The 24,218-nt window shown below is 39.6% G+C and overlaps 1 protein-coding gene across 1 annotated transcript; it reads left to right on the top strand.

Annotated features, from left to right (window-relative positions):
- Positions 1-341: 341 nt before the first annotated feature.
- Positions 342-22,342, top strand: CDC20B (cell division cycle 20B). Its single transcript, XM_074931558.1, has 11 exons — positions 342-350; positions 1,564-1,786; positions 3,357-3,475; positions 7,483-7,582; positions 10,272-10,382; positions 11,979-12,175; positions 13,013-13,107; positions 16,460-16,688; positions 17,689-17,814; positions 18,526-18,643; positions 22,203-22,342. Exons 1-11 carry the CDS (start codon positions 342-344, stop codon positions 22,340-22,342), a joined length of 1,467 nt encoding a protein of 488 aa, XP_074787659.1.
- Positions 22,343-24,218: the final 1,876 nt, after the last annotated feature.

Genomic DNA, 24,218 nt, shown 5'->3' with positions numbered 1-24,218 from the left:
TTCTTTGTTTCTGTCCATTTGCTATTCCCTCCCTTCCTTTCAGCTTTCAGGGTTTTGTTTTGTCTTGCTCACATTTCTGTTCTTGGGCTTGTCTAAGCTATAATTTACCTTTCAGACCATGTTGCTTGTCAGTCTCTGCTAATGTTCTTCTCCTCCCAGTCTAAACCACTGTTGAAAAGTGATTTCTGTCTCCAATATTTTTCTTATCACACTGATTTTTTTGCACTTAGAGGCTACAAGGATGAAAATAGAATGGGACTTTCTGAAGGTGAAAAGTGGAGTCTGGGTGTCTGATTTTCAGTGATTTTGGTATCACCTCAACTATCATTGATTTGTACATTATGATAGTGGTATGTTCAACCATTTCTATAATCTCAATATAGCTGAAGTCCCATGTGGCTTTTGTTTAACAAGACTGTATAGTGAGTCTCACACACTTCTATGTAACAGAGATGCTTGGGAAACACTGTGACATTTCAGTGTTTGTATGGGTCTTCTGTGTGGTGAGGACACGTGAGGCTTGATCTCTGCCTGGAAGTGAGGCCTGTGAGCATGGTGTTTTGGTGGTGGAGACAGAAAAGGCACAGCCTTCTGTGCTCAGATGGATAAAGCTGTACTCAGCAGGGAAGCACAGGTGACTAATGCTGACTTTAAAAGGAAGTTTGAATGTGTTTGATTTCAGAAAATCCATGCGAGATCCTGGTGTCTAAGTTATGTCTCAACACTTGTAATTTGCATCTAATATTATTTCAGAAATTAAAAAATTACAAGTCTTAATACATCAGAAGTATTTACTGGTGTACCTAGTAATGATCTAGAAGCCTATTATACTTGCTGTGCTTCCTTACTATTGTTAATCTCACCTAAAACATTGCTTTAAAACTGTCTGAAAAGCAAAATCTTGTCTTCAATATTACTTAGGCTCTTACATTTCAAATTCTGATACATTCTTATGTTGTTTTTCTGACACACTACTCTATGAATGAATTTGAAAGTAAGAAATGTAATATTTCTCTAATATACCTTAATATATTAAAAAGTGTATGATAACATTAAAAATAACATGTGCAAGCCACAGTGTTGGTGAGAAGATTCAGAAATCAAAAGAGATTTAGGTTGCCCTTTGGGTGAAGGTCAGAAAAGCAGCCTGGTTCTAGACAGTCAACATCCGGGTTTGCCCAAATGCACATCTCTTGGGAAAGACTGGACAGGTGAGTGTATGCTAAATGTCCAAAGATGTTTTTGTCTTTCAAAGGCCAGTTGCAATAGCGTAGCGTATGAGGGACACAAATTTAGGATTTTTTTCTCTGCCACAGGCTTTCTGTGTGACAGCTTACTTATCTGACTGGAAACACTGGATTCTTTGGTTTTTTCACCCCTCACTCTTTCTCCATTCAGGTGACTGGTGGAGCCATCCTCAGCCCAGCATCCACTTTGGCCTCTTGCTCTGAGGTGGACTGAGCCCACGTGGTGTGCCAGAGAAGAACTGGAAACAGCGTGAAGGGATGGAATGATACGCAGTCATGATGAATTGTGGTGTTCTGTCTCCTTTCACTTGCGCAGGTCCCAGACTCAGAATGGACCACATACTCCAGGTTTAAGAGCTCCATGAAGAGGAAGCTGGCATCCAGGGCTCGGGTGGTGAGCAGCCCTATTGTCACAAGATGGCAGCAGCTGCACGCAAGAGGCGGCGCAGCGGGGCTGCGCAGTGTTCGTGTTGGCTGTGTGACCGATCTCTGTGCCTCCATGGGGTCCAGGCTCATCCACTCACCTGGGAATACTTCAGGTCAGTCAGGATACAAAGGTACATTTTCCTATAGAGGATGCCCTCATGCAGGGGCTTCTGAAATAACCCGGAGTGGGGAATTAGTGTAAGGTGTGGGTTGGTGTTTCTCCCTGTCCTGTTGTTAGTGGCTCTGAGTATGGCAGTGTGCAGCAGCAGCAGTCTGTGCAAACCTTCACAGGCAGAGCAAGCTCAGGACCAGCGTCCTCTCAGCAGGAGAACACTGCTGTTGTGATAGGAAAGTTGGGCCCAAGGTTCTTGCTACCAGTGTGCAGACAGCCTAGGATGTCAGGTCATACAGAAAGTTGACATTGAGAGGGGGGTGAAAGGAAAGAGAAGAGCAAGTCTTATCCCTAACCAAGCAATGCCTGTTGCAGATCAGTCTTTCATCTATGATGGGGGCTGTATTGGGGGTATAAGTTGCAGTGGGCTGTAACAGTGCACAGGAATAGTTAACAGTAAATGGCAGGAGAGCAGAATTCACACAGGCTTCTCCCCTTCCCTTCCTCTGCATCGCCTTTGCCTTCACAGACCCAACCATAACTGCAGAACTTGGACCAGTCTGCCTGGATGTGGTGTGGTGTACACTCACTGAAGGAGAAGCTTGCTCTGTGGTATTGTCTGTCCTCTAATGTATAAGGCTTCAGGTATTGACCAAGGGACAGCAGCCAAAGGACACTCACCTCACCTTAGGCAGAGACTTATGAGGGCCATTCAGAGCACAGATCAAACTTCTAGTACTCTTGACTTGTTCTGGAGAAGAACTGACTCTAGGGGAGGCTGTTTCTCTCCATCAGCAACCGAGCTGACAAACGGTTAAATAAGCCTTTGAACTCACTGACTCTTACTTCCAGCAGTACTAGTGGAAAACAGGGAAAGATTTACATGCTGCATGTACAAGAATAACTTCCTGGAGGATCTAGGGAATTAAACATAGCTCACTTCTTGATTAATAATTGAAATCTTTGGAGATCAATTAAAAGATGGGGTTTAATGTTCAGGATGTGTTCCTGTGATGCCATGGCTGTCGGTCAGAAAGTGCAATTCTATCTTTGCTAAGCAGAATACCAGAGCTGTGCAATAATACATGCCCAGCTGTAGGAAACTTGGGTTCTAAACCAAGGTGAAGTCTTCCCTACTTCAGTTTCTAGAACAGAAAGTCCTGCATTCTGTCTCTACTAGTAGTGGTGAAAGCTTGTATTGTTCTGAGAGATCAGATGCTGATTTCCTGTGGGGTAGGATCCTGTTTAACCAGTCAATAAATCTAAAGCTGGATATGAGCTGCAGTAGTAAACAGTCACTCTTTATAAAGGGAATGATCAATCTGACATTTTTTTAGACACCTCCTTTAGGATAAGACGAATAGTGCTGTAGAAATGTTTCTCTTCACTGACAAAAGGAAAGCAGAGTGACTGGTTCAAATGTCAGTATTTGCATTGTCCTACTTAATGTGTTTAGACCTGGTTTTAGAGTGTTGCTATTAATTAAATCAGTGCTGTTCTGAAAAATACTCGACAAATACCCTGGTGTATAGTTTTTAAAGGAATTGTTTCCATGCAAATTTTTTTTTTAGTGACACCTCAGGTGCTTAAGAAAGTCTCCATGAAAACTGTTGTGATTCTATCTAGCAGTCATGCTGCAGCAGTGTTGAAAAGGAGTGGTAACAGGAGAGCTGAAAGGGAAAAGAAAGAGGTGAGTAATGCAACATTCAAATGCATGGGTAGGGTGTTTATTTTTCTGATGTGCTTTTTTTACTTTAGGCTTGGCCTGAACTGTTATGTGGATACAACCTTATTGACATGGGGAACAGTAACATGAGGAACTCCATTTAGGAAGTGTCTGCTAGAGAAATGTCAGGAACATTTGCTTCATAATTTATTTGATTCAGCTTCTCTCCCTTTCCTCCAGGCTATCATCCTGCATACTAAAATAGAAACCAAGCTAATGAAGCCCTCAAGATGCGTTTGTTACCTCAGAGGGAAAACGTGTAGTATAAAAAATACACATGAAAAACATGAATGACTCAGTGTTCCACTTGCTTTAATAACCACTATGTGTGAAGAAGCTAATTTCTTCAGTTGTGCAGGATGTAGCAGTTCATTTTGTCACGTAGACAGAACAAGGTGCTATGAAAAAATCTGTGAAAAAGCAGATTTCTGAGAACAAAATTTTTTGTCATGACAATAGAAGGTCAGATTCTTGGCCAAGGATGTAAGAACACGTGGAATTTGCTGAACATGTGAAACAAAGACTTCAGATCACTTCTCATTTTACGTGTTATTTTCTATTGTTGTATGCTTTATTTTTTACTTGTGGACACTTACACCAATTTTGTTTTTTCTGTTTGGGCATTATCCATTTCTTTTTGGTCATCTTAAACTTATGCTTCAGCCACCCACCTGCTTCTGTTCACTAACTTTTTGAAAATTGACTTTTCATGTGAAGTGTGGTCATACTTGTCTGTATTAGTAAAAGTTATTACTGTAACACTAAACTCAAAACACACCTCTTTGTTTTAGTCCTACTTAATCGTGACCGTTCATATATTAAGTGGTAAACTTCTAGTCAGTGACCATGATTTTTCTTGTGCTCTCCTTTCCTTGATTGCACCAGTTGCAAGGTCAGTACTGAAGATGCTAATGGCTGTTTTCACATGATTACTTTTTTGTCCATAACTGTTAAGTAAGGATGCATCAGAGATGCATACTCAATGTCCTTGCTTATAGTGGTTTATAATCCTTAATATTATTGAGAGCTTTGTGAGGGTATCTAGCTCAACTTCTAAGAAAAGGAGTAGTGTACTGACAGGTGGACTAGCAGGCTTGTTGACAAGTATCTTGTAATAATTGTTGGAGGGAGACCATGCTTTCAGATCATTCTGGGAAATCTGGTCCTTGGGGCAATTACTTTCATTTCTAAATAAGCAAAATAGTCTGTAAAATCTTCCTTTCAGCAACAGTGTGTTCCTTCTGCTCCCTTTGTGCTTTGATTCAATACCTATGAATTTTAGAATTGCTAAGATACACAACTCTGAGTTTAGTAATATTAGCTGAATCTACCCCACAGAGAAATTTAGTAAAACTTTCTTGCAAGATAAGAATTTTCTATGAAGTAACGTATGTAAAACACTTTTCTTAAAAATGTAACATCTTTTAAAAGATGAGTACATGTCATTGTCTTCACCCTTAGTCATAGAATGGTTTTGGTTGGAAGGGACTTTTAAAGGTGATGCAATCTAACCCCCTCATAAGGAGCAGGGCCATCTTCAGCTAGATCAGGTTGCAGGTCTTTCCAGGGATGGGGCATTAACAGCCTCTCTGGGCAACCTGTTCCATTGTTTCACCACCCTCATACTAAAAAATTTCTTATATAGTTAGTCTGAATCTACCTTCTTTCAGTTTAGAACCATTGCCCCTTGTCTTATTGTGAGAAGCCCTATTAAAAAGTCTGTCCCCATCTGTCTGACAAGCCCCTCTAAGTGTTGAAAGGCTGCAATAAGAGCTCCCTGCAGCCTTCTCTTCTCCAGGCAGAGCAACACCAACTCGGTCAGCCTTTCCTCATAGGGAAGGTGTTCCATCCCTCTGATCATTTTTGTGGTCTCCTCTGGGCCCAATCTGACAGGTCCATGTCTGTCTTGTCTTCTGGGACTCCAGAGCTGGACACAGCACTCCAGGTGGGGTCTCATGTAAGCAGGGTAGAGTGTCAGAATCACCTCCATCGACCTGCTGACCACACTTCTTGAGACACCCCAGGATGGAGTTGTCCTTCTGGGCTGTGAGTGTACATTGCTGGCTCATGTTCAGCTTTTCATCCACCAGTACCCCCAGGTCCTCCACAGGGTGCTCTCAATCCACTCATACCCCAGCTGGTATTGATAGTGGGAGTTGCCCAGACCCAAGTGCAGAACGTTGCACTTGGCCTTGTTGAACCTCATGAGCTTCACATGGGCCCACTTCTCAAGTTTGTCCAGGCCCCCTTGCATGACATCCCATCCCTCAGGTGTGTCAGCTGCACCACTCAGCTTGGTGTCATCTGCAGATTTGTTGAGGGTGCACTCAATCCCACTGTCTATGTTGCTGTTGAAGATACTAAACTGTGCTGGTCTCAGTATGGACTGGGTGTCAGCATTCCATGTTTCAGTCTTTCACCCCTACAGTGAAGTAATTTAGAATTACACTGTAATTTACGAGCAGGAGTTGAATTAGAATTGAGGTATCCAGAGTTCTACATCAAGTATCGCAGTTATTTTCTAAAAGTGTGATGTGGGGGTCTGAGAAAATACCATGGGATGAACAAAACCTAAGTTCTTTCTAAAAACATTTGGAAGTCAGTCCTGGCTAAAACCATACAAAAATCTATTAGTCTTCTTAGGTATAGTAATTAATGACTATTTAATTTGTGCTGCCTGATAGCATAAAGGAATGGAATGCATTGAAAATAAAATCTTCTCACATTCCAGTGAATGTGTGTGGTCCAGAAGATTACTTCCTTGTATACACAGTCAGTTTTCCAGAGAAATGTCTGCACTTATGTTAGAGGGACACAGATCCAAGCAATCTGATTAGCTTTCTGCCAAACTGTCTACATAAATCATACAGAAAGTACCTCTGAAAGCTGAAGGCCTGCCTGTATAGCAGCTGGGATATATAAGGGAGGAACCCTTTTTTTCCACATGTGTTTTTGTAAGACATTTCTTATCATGATTGTAACAGGGGTTTGAAGAAGAGTTATACTGAGTGTGCTTTGAAGTAAAGATTTCAAAGACACTGGAGGAAGAACATACTAATCTTGAGTGGCTGGTCAAAACAGTTTCATTTCCACCTGACTGTAAACAGACCAAACAGACAGCTGGCATCAGAGTATGCAACTCTGAACATTTTGAAAAGAAGCCTATTACTAGGGGTTGGTGAAGAGGTTCATATCCTGTGTGAGCTGATCTGAGCCTTCGTCTGAATCTTGGCTAAAGCTAATTTTTATTGAAAAAAAAAATTTGCAATAACAATTCAGATCTCCCTTCTCTTATCGTTGTCTGCTGCATCATCTGTTTCTTTGACACTCAAGTAAACTTATTCCTCTGAGAAATCTTTTATATATTTTCGGTTTCATACTGTAATACTGGTTTAAGGAATGGGATCATAGAGTCTAGCCTCTGGGACCCTGATTTGAGAGAGGACTCTGACATCCAGTAGGTCTCATGCTGGAATCAATGGCCCTGCAGCATATGTACCACAAAACTGATCTTCCCTCGTAGAGCAAGCCTGAGGCATCGTACTTGTCTGCATGCAGAAAACATGTTATTGTATGCTGGTAAAATTAGCCCAAATTCCAATTCAGAGCAGGACAAGCGGTCATTATGGTTTTGCAGGTGACCTGTGGTAGTTCCTACAGATGTACAGGCCTGGGACTCTTTCGTTGCTAAGATGGCCTAGTTCAGACAGATTTGTTAAAGTTTGTGTGGTCATCAGCAGTGAATTGGTGGCTTATGGAAGGAAGGAGGGTGGCTCAAGTTAGAAAACATGATTTGGACACTGGTATTCTGTATTTGTTGCTCATGTCCCATCCAAGAGACAAGCTGGTTTGAAGCTTTTATGTAACAAGTGTTGAGTCCTTTGATGGGAGTTGTGTTATCCATGATGCTTAAATATGTTTTTCGACAGATTTCTTCATTCAGTCACATTTTCCCTTTAATATATTGGCAGAAATGTCCTTCTCAACTTCCAGTGGTCCAGGAGGTTGGATATAGTATTTCAGAAAATGGTGATGTGAAGGTCTGTGAAAATACCAATTGTAATTGGAAAGGTATGTTACGATATAGCAAGTATTCTCATGCACACTGAACAATAAGATAACAATAGTTTGCATCTACACTGAAAAAGCAGGTGCATCTACCTGTTCCAGCGAGTGTTAATAATATAAAATGCTGAGAGTTACGGTGCTCGAGGCTATTTCTAGAGTTCCCATCACCTGCAAAGAGGTAGCATTCCACTTCTTCCAGTGTCTTTAAACCTAGGGGTTATTTTTTACTTGTCTCTCTTTTGAGGCCCATCTGATGCACTGGTGGCCCTAATGAATGTTTATTCCTTTCAGCTTTGCAGTTTCAGAACCTTACAAATAATGTAGGGTTATGCTGCAGAATGGGCACAGGATAAGTACCGTATGGACTGTTGGGTACATGAGAGTGCAAGACATGCAGAGATGGTGGGATCTTGTTGCTCCTGCCTGTAGGGAAAGGTAGCTGGGGCAAACTGTCCCTAGTACTGCCTCTGGTTTCATCTGTCAGTTAATTTGCTGCAAAAGATGTCCTAGGAATGAATGAGCATAAGGAAGGGAATGATCAGGTGACTGGAAAACATGTAGGATGTGAGGAGCTAACCTGTGAAATAATACATGTATTCCCAGAGTTATTTGAGTATGAGACAGTTCATAAAATATCAGACCAATATTTTGTTGTGTTCTATCCTGGACAGATGACAGTTTTGGTGATCTGGTTGTTTCTTTGTATGACATGTTCTTGCGAGTCAGAGCATCTAAAACCAGTAAAAACCAGCTTCTTTATGAATCTGGAGTTCAGCTCCTGTGGAAGAAGTTTGGGGCTATGTGATAGTGGTGTATATATTCCTTTGTTGCTCTTCTCTGTGTACGTAAGACTTATTTCAGAGCAGTCAATAGCACCAGTATAGGGATTAGTCACAGTGTTTTTTTTCTTCCTGGCAAATGAATACAGGTACTAGGAATACCAGGTTTATTCTACCCACCTACTTGTTGATCAAGTGGTCTGGTGTGATAGTACTGACTACTTGCCACTTCCTGAGTCTCATTTTGAGAAGTGCCACAGGCATGTGAGAGCCAAAATTCTACCAAAAGTTAGTGATATCTGCTAGTACTCAGGCAAAATAACACAAAATGATGTAATGAAGCTTAATTTCCTCTAATTAAAAAGACAGTTTTGCAGATTTATGTGTCTGTGAAACAGGTGAATAGAGCTGAAAGCATGATCAGTGTGAATTTGGGGCAGATGAATTACTCGTGAGAGAAGAGAAACCTGAAATGAGTTACAGAGGTGATTTAGTCCTTTATATCTCACTGCTCAATACCAACTATCAATACTAAAGAAGAAGAACATTTTCAGAGTGCTTCAGAAGTGTTGCCATTCATCCAGCTGTTACAATTAAGTGCCTTAATTTTCTTGAATTATCTTACTTGATGGGGTTGAGAAAGATTTGGTAAAGTTTTCAAAAAATAACAAAAAATCTAGATATTAGAAATGCAGATTTTTCTGTAGAGAGAAATCTCATTTCAGTAACATTGCACATTTTTAGTGTTAGAATGCAGTGTTACATATCCCATTGGGCAGGTCTGAGAAGGTTGTTCCTGTAAGCTTGCTTGATTCTTTAACTCCACAAAATTTTAGATACAGAGGAAAATCACTGTGGCCTGCTTCTTGCTCATCTTCAGTCTTTGGAGAGAGAGGGTGTACCACAGCTGAGAGGGGAAACATTTGTTGTATGGCAGAAATGTATCTTGGATTAGGGGAGAAGATTCAGGAGAGAGTAGGGAAGGACTGTGTGAAATATTTTGTCTCTGGACTTCCATATAGGATGTTTATGTGTGTATTTAAGTTACAGAGTATGAAAACTTTGAGTGTTGAATTTTTTTGAACAGAGAAAGTTAGTTGTAGAGATAAGTAATATCTTCTGCCCCTGAAACTTTTGACATTAGTTCTACTCCTCTCTGGAGAATAATTCAAAAAGGAAGTCAAAACACAGAGAAAAGCGCAGAAATGTGAATCGCCAGCTTTCTGCTCTGCATATTAAAGCATGATAAACCACAAAAAGATCTAGCATTAAATGATTCATTAAATGAGTGCTAATTGATCTGACTTCTTTTCTGTGATATTTAGGAGTCCTTGCAGTGTAAGATAGGCAGTCACCACAAAGGATGAGTCTTCTGCTTGCTCATACTTGTCATTGCTTTTGTTTCTCACTTAATGCGTTGCAACAGGCTTAGTGTACTGTGATCAAAGTGTGTGGTTTAAAGCCTTTTCCTGTGGCTAGGTATTGATGGGGGAGACCTTTTGGTGAGAAACTAACACCAGAAAGCAAAAAAGTTAATAGCTGTAGGAGAAGGTTTTGAAGTGGGAGAGCACATACGAAACGTTCTCCTACTAACGCCTTTTGACAGAAAACTGAAGCAAAAAAGACAAAAAAACCCACATTGAGCTGTGGAACAATTTAAACAAAATAAAGTTGACCCTATTCTCTGTTCTAGCTGACTAAATCCATGGGGGTTTGAAAGAGGTGGTAAAAGGTGGCTTTCACCTAGTTTAGTGCATCTAGTGTTTTTGAGCCTATTCAGCATAAATGAGACTCTTCTGGCCTCCTCTGGACTATGGAGAGACAAATATAGTGAGAATGTGAAAGGCTTAGGCCTGAGAAAAACTGGTGGTGTCTTGCGTTACTGATTTGTGTGTGTGAATCTTCAAATACAGGATGCCGAGAGTGGACCCAGGATGAGTTTAGAGCTGCTACCACCATGAAGCCTCCCATACCGTTAGAGCCAGAAGTGAGGCTTCATATTACTGGCTTGCGCAATGATTACTGTAAGTTAATTTCTCCTGTGTGGTGGTTTTTGTAGAGATTGGGAATTCTTATGTATGTTCCAAGAATGGTGAAGATGTGTCCCGTTCACGTGAAATGGAAACTCTGCAGAACATATGTATGATGTCATTTTTCGTATAATCTTTGAAAACTACCTGTCCCAGGATGGAGACATGACTGCTCAAACCCTATAGTTAATGCTACCCAACTGTTACGCAGTTTCCTTCAGCTGTAGGTCTCAATACAGCTTTCAAATCAAACCAATATACTTAACCTCTGCTTAATAAAGTGTTTCAGCTGTCAGCCTTGGGTATCTAGCAGCCAGTCAATACAGCAGCAACTTCATTGAGCAGACTTTGAAATCTCTTACTTTGGGAGACATCAGTGACCTTGTTTATGATTTGGACAATGGATACCTTCTGAACTAAGTTCTCACTTATGTCTTTGGTGATGCACAGGCAAAAATTAAACATGCACAAGTTACAGATGATGGACAAGTTACACACATGGATCTCTGGTCTGCTCTAGCAAATACATGTTTTAACACTTTATAAGATCTAATGAACAACTCTCTATGTGCAAGTGTTCCTAATTGTCCCTGTGCAGATTTTTTTCAACATATCCTTGCAAGTGTTCATGTATGTCTGTGGACAGGACAAAGGTTTGTTTGTACGCTGATTGTGCACAAGGCATGTCCCAAGATCACAGCATTAACAGAAATCTTTAGAAGTGATTTCTGGTGGCAGTAGCCAGGACTGTAGTCAAATAGCTGACTGACAGATCACCTGTTCTTCAGAGTGATTTTAGTTACCAGAATATGATGTCAGACCTTGCCCTATGGTAACAATCTTCTGTGCTTCCGGGATCATGCAAAATTATTTTTAAGCTGCTCTAAATGGACAGCTGAGGATTTTCCTTGACATGGAAGAATGGTATTGATTGATATTAAACATTGTATACCAACTTCTTCTGGCTTACCTGACATAGCAGGCTGTACTGAGGTTAATCGCTGTAGTGACTTGCTTTGCCGCGATCTACAAGTGCAATACATCCAGCATCAGGGGCAGTGGAAACAGTATTTCCATCATACACATGCTGAGCAAGCTCTGAAGGTGAGGAGCAGAATTTCCCGAATTCTTTTCTACATTTTTTTTCCCTATCATGTGCAGGGTAAATGTTATCATTAACTGAAGGATGTAGGACAGACTGTAGCATGCAGACCCTCTCCAATGTCTTTCTCAATAGCAAGAACCACCTTTCACCAGGGGTGTTTTTGGAACTGTATCTGTTGGTGGTAGAATTAGAATCAGTGATGTGACGATGCAAAATGCAGGGTGATAGATTAAAAAAATATAGTGGGCAAGTTGTTAAGTTAGATCCTGCTGTGCAAACATACCAGTTTGTGGAGATTAGATTTATGAAGACTTCAGTAATAGAGGTACTCTTCTTCAAGCCTAGTAATGGTTTCATGAAGCATACTCTTGAAGTTTTTCCATAGCTATTAGAAAAAATAAGCCTCTCTCCCCCAGACATACTCCCTCTCCCCCCATCCTATTACCTACATTTTTTTTCAGTAATTTTTAGTAGCTTTCTTCTAGATCTAAACATACTGGACTGGAGCCTTGAAAATCTCATTGCTGTTGCTGTAGGACCTGCTGCACACATCTGGAATGGAGCAACTCTTCAAGCTGTTGAAAGCATTGATTTGAATTCCAGTTCCAAATACATTTCGTCTCTGGCTTGGATAAATGAAGGAACTTGCCTTGCAGTTGGCACCAGTGGTGGAGAAGTGCAAGTACTAGATAATTTACTTTTTTTAGTCTTTCTCCATTTTTAGCTGAAGTGACCACTGACGGCTTGATACCGATTTTCTTTTTTTAAGGAAACAAATGAAAAAAATTGTCTAAACTACAGAAGAACTCTGCTAGGGACAATACATAGCACTTCTTGTATCATGCTGCACCTTACTTGAATGGCTTAGTGACATCCAGTGTTACCTGTATGTAATGGAGCCTCTGAAGCCACTAAAAGCTGATGAGAGACAATCAGATTTTTTTTTCCCACCAGTAATAGGAACACTTTCATTAAATTATTTTTCTCAGCATAAGTTATTTTTTCTTGTATATCTCTTGCAAAGATCACTCAAGTGATCAATACCTTAAGAACTCAATCCAAAACTCTCCTTATGGATTCACACAAGAGAATTTGACTTCAGTCTGATTATACACATACCTCTCAGCCTGCTGTTATAGGATAGTCCTATTAAAAGATTTCTGTGCAACTTCAGCTGAGATGCTAGATAATATGGAGATCTGCCTGAGTCAGCAGTCTGACCGTACTGAAAGCCAGTGCTTTGAAGTATGGACTTCCAAATACTGACATGTAAATAAATAGCTTTAAACTCAGACATGTGCATTCCCTTCAATCCTCTCTGACTTTGGCATCATTTGATATAGGTTCCAAAATTTGGAAATGCTCCTTGTATTGTGGAATAAATGAGCTTGAGGTTGTCCATATGTCCAGTCAGAACTGCAAGTAAACCACCACCCAGACTGGAGCAAATGAAGAGAATGAAAACCTTTTTTTTTTTTTGTTGTTGTTGTTAAGTTTGTATTTCTCATGTGTTTGGCAGCTGTGGGACATTGAAACCAGAAAGAGGTTGAGAAATATGTTTGGTCACCTGTCTGTAGTTGGAGCTCTGAGCTGGAATCATTATATTCTGAGCAGGTGAGTGGTATAGTATATTCCCAGAAAGAGTGCTGCTGCTTTTACTTAGACAAATGTCCCATTCATTTTAGCTGTTTTCCTTGGCTTTGCTCAAAGATGATTTATCCTGTCCTTCTGCTTATTGGCCATCTCATAAAATATATTTAGATTTACTGTATGGCAGGAAAGAGGCCAAAGAGGATTTAGCCTGACTCTTTGGTCTCTGTTTCGTACTCTCCTTCCAGAAAACTCACCACTTTTTCACTAGGATATGGAGGCTGTGGCCCTAGTTTTGTGCAAAGCCTGGGCTTGAAATGGTGGTGTCTCCAGTGGATCTGAACTCCAAAAATCATAGCCTTCCCCATGCCAGCAAGAGGGCATATAGTTTAGACTATCCCTCTATTCACAGAAAGACTGAATCTGTCTTTTCAGATGTCTAGCAAAACGGAACTGTTAAGAATTACACGCCTCTACCTGTGTATCTACAAGCCAGCTCATGGCTATCCACAACCCAAGGAGGATTTAAGTGGTTGACCTTTGCTTTGCCAAGGGTGAATTTTATACCAGCTGGTGAATATTTTATATGTAGGGATCATGGGGACTCAGGTGAGAAAGATGAAAGTGTATACTTTTGTGGATTTTTTGTTTCAAATCTTTGACTTACGCTTGAAAGGTCTGAGGGGAGACTTGTTTATGATGGATGCTTCCACAATTTTAAAATCATAATGATAGTCTTCTGTTCTACTTAAATGCAGAAACAGTAGCAAATGTGGACTGGCTTCATTATTAAACTTAAAACCAGTATATCTGGATAGGAACATGAGAGGTAGTTTTATTTTGATTTCACAAGATGCTCTGGCTTTTGATTGGTTTAGGTCTGCTAGGTGGAGTGAGGTACAAGGATACCAGCTAAACAACCAATTAATAAAATGCTGTTGCTGGAGCAGGTACACTGGGTGTCTTAAGTTACAAGGATGCAGGTGGAACATCCTGCCAATGCCAAGTGGCATAATCCTATTACAGTAAGCATTAGTTTCAGTTTGCATTTCAGCTTGACCAAAGGAGTAAAAACAACAGAAACTTAAATTACAGTTCTCTCTGAGTAGAAATTGATCCTAAAATTTAGCATAAACTGTGTAGTTAGGGTTGACAGATTAGGTTGAGATAACATTTTTTTCTCTTGCTAGGTTTGAAACTAACCATTCTAACATTAGGGGAGAGCTAAAATATCTGTATAAGGAGAAAAAAAGACTAATATTCATTGTTACTAAAATAAGAGCAGTATTCTTACAGTAAACTTCACTGTGGACAGTTGATACTTTGGGATTACATGCTAATTCCTGTGGTTAAAAATAGTCCAACACCACATTGTCATGAACCTGTTGTAATACAATATATTAACCCATCACAAAATTTTGGTAGCTTCTCTTTGTCTTTACGAAAACAGATGCTATCTTCTGTGTCAAAAGCAAATAATTCTGATTTCTTTTATGCCAAGTGGAAAAATGTGCTTTCAGCCAGGATTCTCAGGAGCCCAATTCATTCCCACTCATACCACTAGAATTACTGAAAACCTTAATATGGCCAACACTGGCAATTCAATTCTGTTTCTCTTGGTGGGTTGGGTTGACCTTGGCTGGATGTCAGGTGCCCACCAAGGTGTTCTAATCACTCTCCTCCTCAGCAGGATGAGGAGGGGAGAAAATAAGATGGAAAATACCCCATGGTTTCAAGGTAAAGGCAAAAGCAGACTGTGTGTGGAAGCAATGGAAAACAAAAGATTTTTTTCTCTACTTCCCATCAGCAGGCAATGTCCAGCCACTTCCTTCGGAGTAGGGCTTCAGTACGCAGTGGTTGCTCCAGAAGACAAATGTCATAATAATGAATGCCCCCTCTCCCGCCCTCCTTTCTCTTAGCTTTTATTGCTGAGCAGATGTCACATGGTATGAAATATCCTTTTGGTCACTTTGGGTCAGCTATCCTGGCTATGTCCCCTCCCAAGGTCTTGCCCACCTCCAGCCTATTGATGGTGCTGTGCAGCCACTGCTCAGCCATAGCCAAAACACTGGTGTGGTATCAACACCTCAAAGCCCAGCATTATATGGGCTGCTGTGGGGAAAATTAACTCCATCTCAGCCAGACCCAATACACTTAATTAGATTTTCTGCTTATTATGTAGTAGGAGAAATCTATATAAATCTTCAGGAGGCAAATGATGATGCCTTTGCACACAATGCACATATTCCCATCATATTTTCATAGATACTTTACATGAAGATGTGCTTAATGTTCACTGGAGCACTTCTTGGTTGGAGTCTTTCATGCTTTTGTGAACTTCAGGATCTTGGCAAGGCCATAATACAAGCACAACCAAATGGTGTTTCTTGCAATTAGTCAGTTTTGTGACTGCATTTAGAGCTTCCACATCAATCAACTTGCATCTGAAAATCTTTAAGAGTCAGTATGGTAAAGTCTCCAGTCATTATTACCTTAAATTAATCTGTTGCAGTAATTTCAAATATCTGTTTCTCAGATACCCAGAAAGATGCTATTGAACTTGCTGATTTTTTCAGTGTCATCATCATAGTTGGAAGTTTGAATTTCCAGCAGGAAGTTTTGTCACAGGTTTAATATAGGTCATATCCGTAGAAAGGCAGGAAAAGAAAATGTGCTGCAAGGTGTTTTCAGTATTTTCAGTTCAACTCTACTATGGATGTGTAAAACCCCTATCTGGGAGCTAAGCTGTAATAGGAGCTGTGCTTCTAGGCAGGGTATTTCTTCCTTTCTTTGGCAGTCTGATGATACTGGCTGTAGAACCATGCATCCATTTCCTAACAGGCAATTAGTGCAACAGTGTCAAGCTGTGCAGATTTTCTTTAAGCCTGGAGTGGGAAGGAGAAAGAAGACAGGGAAAAGGACACAACCTAAAACTACACTGTTACATGCTACTAAGCCCTTTCCTAGAGCAGTGTAGTTTTAACACTGCCTCTTTGTTGGGTGTGGAATCATATTTGGCCTTGGCAAAAATCATCTTGCAAAATGATTTTTCATGAAGAACAGGAAATAGTTTACGTTTAATGGCTTAACAGTTGGACAGGGTGCAGATTAGTGACATACAGTGCAATATATCTTCAGGGAAATGAAAGTCATGACAGGGAACAGGTACTCTGCCTGACTTGAACTGAGCAGCTCTTTTCTCTTGTCAGCCACCTCTACAGTTAGGGTGGTGCTTTTGATTTTTTTTTACCGCAGTACTGTTGTTCAGTGGACACATTTCACTCTGATGTGGTTTGAAACCACTGAAGAAACATCCATGTGATGATGTAGCTTGTCTCTTTAACATTAAACCCATGCTGTCTTTTCTTATCTACAGTGGTTCACGACTAGGATCTATTCATCACCATGATGTTCGGGTTGCTCAGCACCACGTTGGGACTCTTTGCCAAAACAAACAAAGCATTTGCAGCCTGAAATGGTCACTAACCAACCAGTTGCTGGCAAGTGGATCCAGTGATGGTATATTGAATATCTGGCCTAGTGACCCTGGTGTCAAATTGCAGTCACAACCACTGAAAACCATACCTCATTCCTCAGCAGTTAAGGTACATGGAGAAAGAATGTCTGCTTTTCTGTATTTGCTCTTGTGAAATCACATTGTTGATGTGGACAGTTAGGGAATTTTTCAAATCATCTCACTGATACCTAGTAATTTCTTCTCCCTTTCTGTGATGCAGTTAATTTTAAGATCAGTTCTCCTCATTCCAAGTCACAGATAAGTTTCCTAGGACTTTAGGAAATTTTACTGGCTTAGTAGGCCTTTGTAAATATAATGCCAAATAGAAATAAAATTTGCAGCATTCTCTCTGCCTTACACAGGAACATTTGGTGACACAATGCTTACAAGTTAACATCTTTCAATTTTTTGAGTTTTGGAAAATTCTCTCTGCTTCATTTAATTTAAATAATAAGGTTTCTTTCGCACTCCTGCACATATTTTCTTGTAATTGCCAGTAGCAAATAGTCTGAATTAGGAAACTGGAAATGAGACAATGAAGGTTCTTCCTCTTTATAAAGTCACAGTCTGTGTGGGAGAGAGGACGGGTATTAGCAATAAGAGGCAGAGGAGTCTAGCATTTATGAGCTGTTTATCCTCCCAAAAGAGTCTCAGTCGTGCCAGAGAAGTTTATTGAAACAGGTGGAACTGAGTTCTTAGTCGCTTTTCTTCAGGTGGAGTCTGGGCCTTAGGCATATCTTGAAAATATCTCAGAAGAAACCAGGTCTCTTGTTACCTGTGTAAGTCATGTTGCGTAGGCTTCTGTGGTGGCTTGGCTTAGGCAGTAAGACTGTCCTGATGGGTTCTTCTGGTACTGAGATGTGAGTCTGTGGCCTATGAAGGCCCTTTTGAATGTGTGTGGGACATTGTGGACTACTGTGAAGCAATCACAAGGAAGCAGCATTTGGAGTTTTGGGATCCTGAATTGCTGTGTGTGTACATTCTGTGTGCTTCTTGCAGTTCATGTTTCCAACTAGACTTTTAAGCAGAAAGACTGTTTTTCCAGCTAACTTCCTAGTCTGTTCTGGCAACTGTTTTCTTTTATTTAGGCTATGAACTGGTGTCCTTGGCAGTCCAAAGTCCTTGCTACAGGGGGTGGAATGAAAGATGGGATTTTGCGTGTCTGGGACATAAATCGTGAGAAAATAATCCAAAGTGCAGCTACAGATTCTCAGGTGAAATGATGAAATGTCTGCATACTTCTTGTATAGCTGTGCTCATTTGGCAAACTCACATTGATTTTGAGGGTGGTTCTGTGGTCAGAGGAACAGCAGGATTTTCTCTAGATGTGCAATTGTGCTGCATTTGGCAGTGCAGTATGTGACTGGCCTCGGAAGCAGTTTGTTGTTTCTCATTCACCACTTCTGTCTCCACATAGAAGTGATTGAAGAGGAGGTGGTCTCGCAGCCAGACGCTTCTCATCATCTTTTTTCTTATTGGCAATAATAGTTTTGGCCAAAATTCTTAATGTAGAGAGAATGTTGAGGGGGAGGGAAAATTCCCAGAGTGCAGGGGTGAGCAGAGGTGTAAGAGTCAGAGGGCAAACATCCATCTCTGGAGTTCGAATATTAGGAGACAGAGGAACAGATTGTCAGCTGGAGTAAAGCAGCATAACTTGGTTTTCCTGGAGCTATTACAATTTAGCTGAGGATGTGTTTGAAGGGCTTTGGTTTTATACTAATAAGCTGTTACCACGTTTAGATAGGACAACAAGATGACTGTACTTTGAAGTGTTGGAAGGAATGAAGTGATCCTTCTAAATAAAATATTCTGCCGGCACTGTTTCTCAGTAGCTTGTTTAAACACTGTAAATAATGTTTCAGATCTACTGAGTGGTATATGTTGACCCTTTCTGAAAACTAAAGCAGAATTTTAAATTGCAATAGATTTGTTCCTTGCTCTGGTTACCCCAAACGAGTGAAATGATGACTGGACAAGGCCTTCCTGGAAATCAGATGAAAATATGGAAGTATCCCATGCTTATCAATTCATCAGAACTCTATGGCAAGTATTTCAGTTAATAGTTCTATTTCAGTTTCTGTCTAATCAGTGTGTTTTTGCAAGTGAATACCTTATGTATTTATGTAAAAGAAAGTTAAAAGAGCAGTCACCTACACATCCTCCCTCTGCTACACACATGCATTCATGTGTGCAATCCTGATTCATGGGAATGTAAAGGTTGACTTCTTAAGATAGTAATATAAGTTGCTTCTGTAAAATTCCTTGGTTTTAATGATGGGATTCTTTCCTGTAATTTCTAAGGCCATCCCAGGTGCAGGACTTGGATTTCTACTTCTCCCTAAGGTTTACTAGGCCTGTATTGAGTGTGCAAATGTCAGGTTGCTTCAATATATTCTTGGCTGATGGCCACCTAGATAACACAAACTAGATGTGGCTCTTTGATTTTGCAGCTTATTGTACAAGGATACTGTACTAGCTTCCAAACGATGTTTGAAATAAATCTCCAGGTGTTATTTAGAGCTGCCTGGGTTTTAATGAATGATTTTGTCTGTGAAGCAATGAGATGCAGCGTGTTTCCCTTGTACCATGCTGACAGCTAGAGGAAAGTGGAGTTTCCTTGCAGTTCTGTGTTGGTCCATGATGCTGTAGGGCTATATTACACAGAAAAGTTGTTCCATGCTATTAAGCTTTCTTATTTCTGATGCTTGCTGTCACTCCTATCCATTAAGTTTTACTTGTTTTAGTGTTAAGTGATATAATAGAAGCATCTGAAGTTAAAGGAAAATAACAAATTCTTTGCACACTGCCTGCAGTTTCCCAAGTATGGTTGTTTTTTTACACTCACTGACAAGATATGCCCAAAGAAGCTTTGGATTTTGAACCTGATGGCTGATATTCACAAATTCATTTTGTACACTGTTGCTACATTTGAAGGCATTTATTAAATTCCTGATTTATTAAATCCTAACTATATTGGGATGCTCTCCTTGGAACCGGGGACTTGGCTTCAACACTAGCCTCTAAGAGTAAAGTACAGGAGAGTCAAAACAAAGATGGGTAGAAGAGACATAGGTGGATCTGATTGCACATTATCCTTGTGTAATACAGCTTGTCTGTGTTGCTTTTCCTTCCTTACTCTACCTCATTTATGTACAGCTCTTAAGGTAATGTCTTGTGATGTTCTAAGAAATGATCTGGAAAGTGACATAATCATTACTCTTAATTACTCTAGCTTGCAGTTTCTCAAATCTTTTTAAGTCTTGAATATACTACTTGAAATGAAACCTAGATTTAATCTTACCTCTGAGAATAACATATGGTGTAAAGCATTTACCATATAAGTCAAATGCATTGGTAATTTGGTGAAGCTGGAGGGTTACTTATCATCCTGTTTCCTATTGAGTTTACTTATCTGCAAGATAAACTAATTTTTATGAACAAAAATACCAGGTAATTGTTACACAGTTATATTCCTGCTTATGAAAGACTCTTAATACCTTACTATAAGCAATTGAATGTTGGAAGAAATTGTGAATGTATCAAAATATGTTTGGAAAAAAATACTGTGGTGGATGATTGTGAGAAGGTTCTAAGTCAGCCTCAGATGCCCTTAATCACATGAGTTTTACACACAAAGCAGTGAACAGATAAATCATAACTGAATCTCATTGTTAATCCTCCTGCAAAATGCAGAAGACCTCAGCTAACAATGAAGCACCATCAGCTACTGTTGGGTACTTTAGTAATTGAGGTTGTCTATTACTGAGCATATTGAGAACAGAATAACAACCGAAATTAACATTTTTATAGTATTGACTCCATTTTTGAGATACTTCTGATAGAACTGTTAATGTACTAGAAAAAAGATGCATTTGGGTTGTAAATGCCCTGCCCTCGGAAAAGTTACCGTAGATCAGAGAAAACATACAAGCTAACAAAATATGTAATTGCTTTGAAAAATACCTGAATGTGATCTTGAAGCAATGAAATAAACCCAGAAAAACTCCACTCAGGAAACATGGAAATAAATAATTTCAACTTTACTGATTTCTCAGTATTCCCCTTTACTTCTTTTGACTGAAACTGTTAATCAAATTTTTGTTACTGTTGCGGATAGTTTTGGGTGTCTCCAAAGAATACGTATCCAGCACTTCCTTCAAAGTCATTACAGACACTAAGTGGAGACAGTGTAAAGAATTTGCTGAGTTGTAAACTCATGGTCTTAAATATTGACAAAGATCATGTATACTTCAATAACTTGAGAAGGATCAAAGCCTGAAAATTAATCTCTGCTGAAGTAATTTAGTGGTGGTGTCAAAATTCTAGTCACAAAGTTTAAGAGGGACACATGCTACTCAGCACCAGGACAGCAGATACTTGATTTTAGTCACAGTGGCTCCAGAGAGCCATAGTAGCAGTTTCTCAAAGTTAGGGTAGACTGTCCATCTGCCACAGTCCTATGACTCTTCATCAGGTACCATTGTGGTAAGTACCACAGTTTCAGAGGGCTTTATAGTTCCTCACATCTTTATCCTCATAAAATTATTTTGAGCTAGAGAAGTTCTATCATGTTATGTCCATGGAGAACTCAGGTACAGATCATGGGAGGACATAGGTCACCTACATTCATTAAAGTTGGTCACCCAAGATTTCATACCTTCACGCTTCCTTTTAGGATGTGGTTTATCTGGTCTGTTTCAGATGAGATACCCTATGTCTCAGAAGTTTATTTTTTCCGCTTGGGTGACAAGCTTAGCTGTATGATTGTCAGTAACTCACCCAATCAGAGAAGCTAGTGGCTAATAACTTGGAGTAAAAAAGCTTCTAATTTCTCATACCCCTGTGTGCTTAAAAACCTCATGGGTTTGCTTAGCATTGACATTGTGCTAGATGATACAGGAGGTCTGTGGCAGAGCAGTGAGGTAAATAAAGGTCACAACAATCTCAGTTTAGTACCAGATTCTTTTTGCCTTCAGTTCAAATCCACTTGCTTCTGCTGAGGGCGATTCTTGTATAACCAGGTTAATGAGTTTTGTACATTCTTTGTGCTGCTAGCTTCTGGCCTTCAGTGTCTAGCTCCCAAAGTTTATTACAACTGCAGACAAACTCAATATACAATTCCAATAAATTATTTAGTGGGATCACTGTTAAAATGTCTCCTTAACAGTAAAAACTGAGAGCTGGAGACACTATCTCATTATTCTTGGATCAGCTGCAAATTGTCTGTGAGACATGTGCAGCCAGATGGGAAAGCTCAGCAGTGAGACACATTACCAAACACAGATGAGACTAACGTTGTAAATACATGGAGAATCAAGGGTTCAGGTTCAGTGTCCTTCTCTGACAGAAATGTCTTGTCAATGTGGTGCGGCCCTGGCAGTTAAAGCCTTGTCCCTAATAAGAAAATATTGCCTTCAGTTCTTTCTTAATGTGAAAATATTCTATAGATAATGCTAGCTTCCTACATCTTATGCAGCATGTTTTGCTGCTACAGTCAAAGTGGAACAAGCCATAGTGTGGGTGGGAGTGGTGAAAGTGATTGGCATAATCAGTGTAGAATTGTCGGTTTGGGTTTTTTTTTTGTATGTATTTTATTTTACAGGTCACAAAGGGAGAGTCCTGCATATGGCCCTGAGCCCAGATCAGAAGATGCTCTTTTCTGTTGCAGCTGATGGAATAGCTTGTCTGTGGAAATGCTATGAGCCTGGGGGAGAGCGAGCACAGCAGCAAGACTTTTTCTAATGGTTATTTGAGCTCATTCTTGTGACTTCCTTTCCTTGAAAGCAAGTGATTCAATGTATTTAGTCTATTCAATAATTCAAAATATGTGTGTTCCTTCCAGTGGAAACATGGCAAAAGATAGTACAATTTTTTCAAGAGAAGGCAGTTTTCCCCATCAGTCCATCATGTGAAATGTTAGTATCTTGTCTTACTTATCCTAGAGGAAAAATACTCTAACTCTGAAGAAAAACATCATATTTATTTTCATTAAATTTGGCAAGCATGGGTGGAATCCACCCTGTGTCAAATGGCAGCATAACGTTTTAGGTCCTGCTTTTAGCTATGATTCTTGTAAGTAATTTTACATCATCTTAGCATCCCCATTGGGAACCATATGCCAATTTGTATAAGTTGCCTTGAATCATTCAAAGGCTAGAACCAGCAGAGACCAGTGCAGGGGTCTGTATTGTTCTATATATCACATAGATCATGGTACAGAATCTGTCTAAATATTTTATAGAGATCTGCGTTAAATATGTAACTGTAACTAAATATGACTGATTTTTTGGGAATTCTTTATTATTTTTATAGGGTAGTGATAACTAGCTTAATTAGAAAACTATCTTTCTTGAATTTTTAATTGTTTCCTTAAACTCATCTGCTATGTTTGACAATGATTGAAAATATAAATAATTGCATAATAATAGAATTATTATATAGTAGAATTATTATGCATAATTATGTAATCAACTGGTTAATAAGCCAGATGGACATAATGAAAGAAGCATGCTGTTTGGATCAAACACAACAGTTAGTTTATTCTTTCATTAAGGGTACCAGTTTAATTCTGGGTGTCAGCAAACCTGGCAGCTGTCACCCTCTTTACAAATTTTATTTAATGCTTACAAGGACCAAACCTCTTAGACTTTAACAGGCTTGCCTGTGTAAGACTTGTACACTGTCAACAGTTAAGTCAGGATGTCAGAATTGGTCTTCCATGCTATTCAGCTGCAACTCAGTAGTGCTATACAAAATGTGTTCTATCTACAGATACCTTAAGAGCTTTGCTTTCCTTATTAGGAATTATTAGGGCCAAGAGGTAATGATTCACTCTTGCATTTGTATATTAAAAGCCCTGTGAGCTCAGAAACTCATCTTGTTTGGATTTCCTTTTTTTTTTTTTCCCCGCTGGAGAGTTATTTAGACTATTTCCTGTAGTTGGGGGAGATTAGGGGAGTAGAGCAGTGTCAGCCCATGGAAAATTACTCTGTGATCATACGCATGAAAAGAGATAGGCAGTGTTAACAGGGGCACAAGTGTCTCTGGAAATGAATGTGAAACTGTTATGTCTTTAGTTCTCATCATTTTTAAAACCTCATCTTCTGCTGTTCATAAATCACGTGGTTGATAAATTTATATCTGGAAAGTTGAGACCACTCATCTTTTTTACCTAGTAAGATGTTAATTTACAATAAATCTGCTACTAAACTGTTGGTTTCTGATGTCTTCTTGTGTGGTCTTCAAGACAGATTAGAAAATGTGAATGTTGATTATCAATTGAGAAATCACTACCAAGAAGCCAAAGTCTAAGAATGGGAAATATCCTGTGCCTGTCTTCTAATATGAGCATGTTTGTTGCAATAGACTTTATCAAATATTTAGCAGCCAATTAAATATTAAAAATAGTATTTTAAATAATTTAAGTGTTTTAAAAAATGTTTAAAATATTTTTTTCTCTTTTGAATGGGGAAAAAAGTGGAATGAATCTGTTTACTCCTATATTTTTTTGTATTCCTGAAATTCTCTCTTTGCTTTGAAAGTACCTAAATGGTATTGGTTTGCCAAATATAAGAAGGGTATAACACAGGATGGGAGGCTGTGACAGGGAAGGAGCTGG

Source organism: Athene noctua, chromosome Z, assembly GCF_965140245.1.
Source record: "Athene noctua chromosome Z, bAthNoc1.hap1.1, whole genome shotgun sequence".
Classification (NCBI taxonomy): Eukaryota; Metazoa; Chordata; class Aves; order Strigiformes; family Strigidae; genus Athene; species Athene noctua.
The sequence above is the reverse complement of the archived record's forward strand: the minus strand, read 5'-3'. Positions and strand labels throughout refer to the sequence as shown.

What these genes read in the sequence shown, in the direction of transcription:
- CDC20B (XM_074931558.1), top strand. An exon ending in CCAGTGGTGGAGAAGTGCAA is followed by an intron (nt 12,176 to 13,012) that starts GTACTAGATAAT and finishes TGTGTTTGGCAG; the next exon opens with CTGTGGGACATTGAAACCAG. An exon ending in AATCATTATATTCTGAGCAG is followed by an intron (nt 13,108 to 16,459) that starts GTGAGTGGTATA and finishes TCTTATCTACAG; the next exon opens with TGGTTCACGACTAGGATCTA.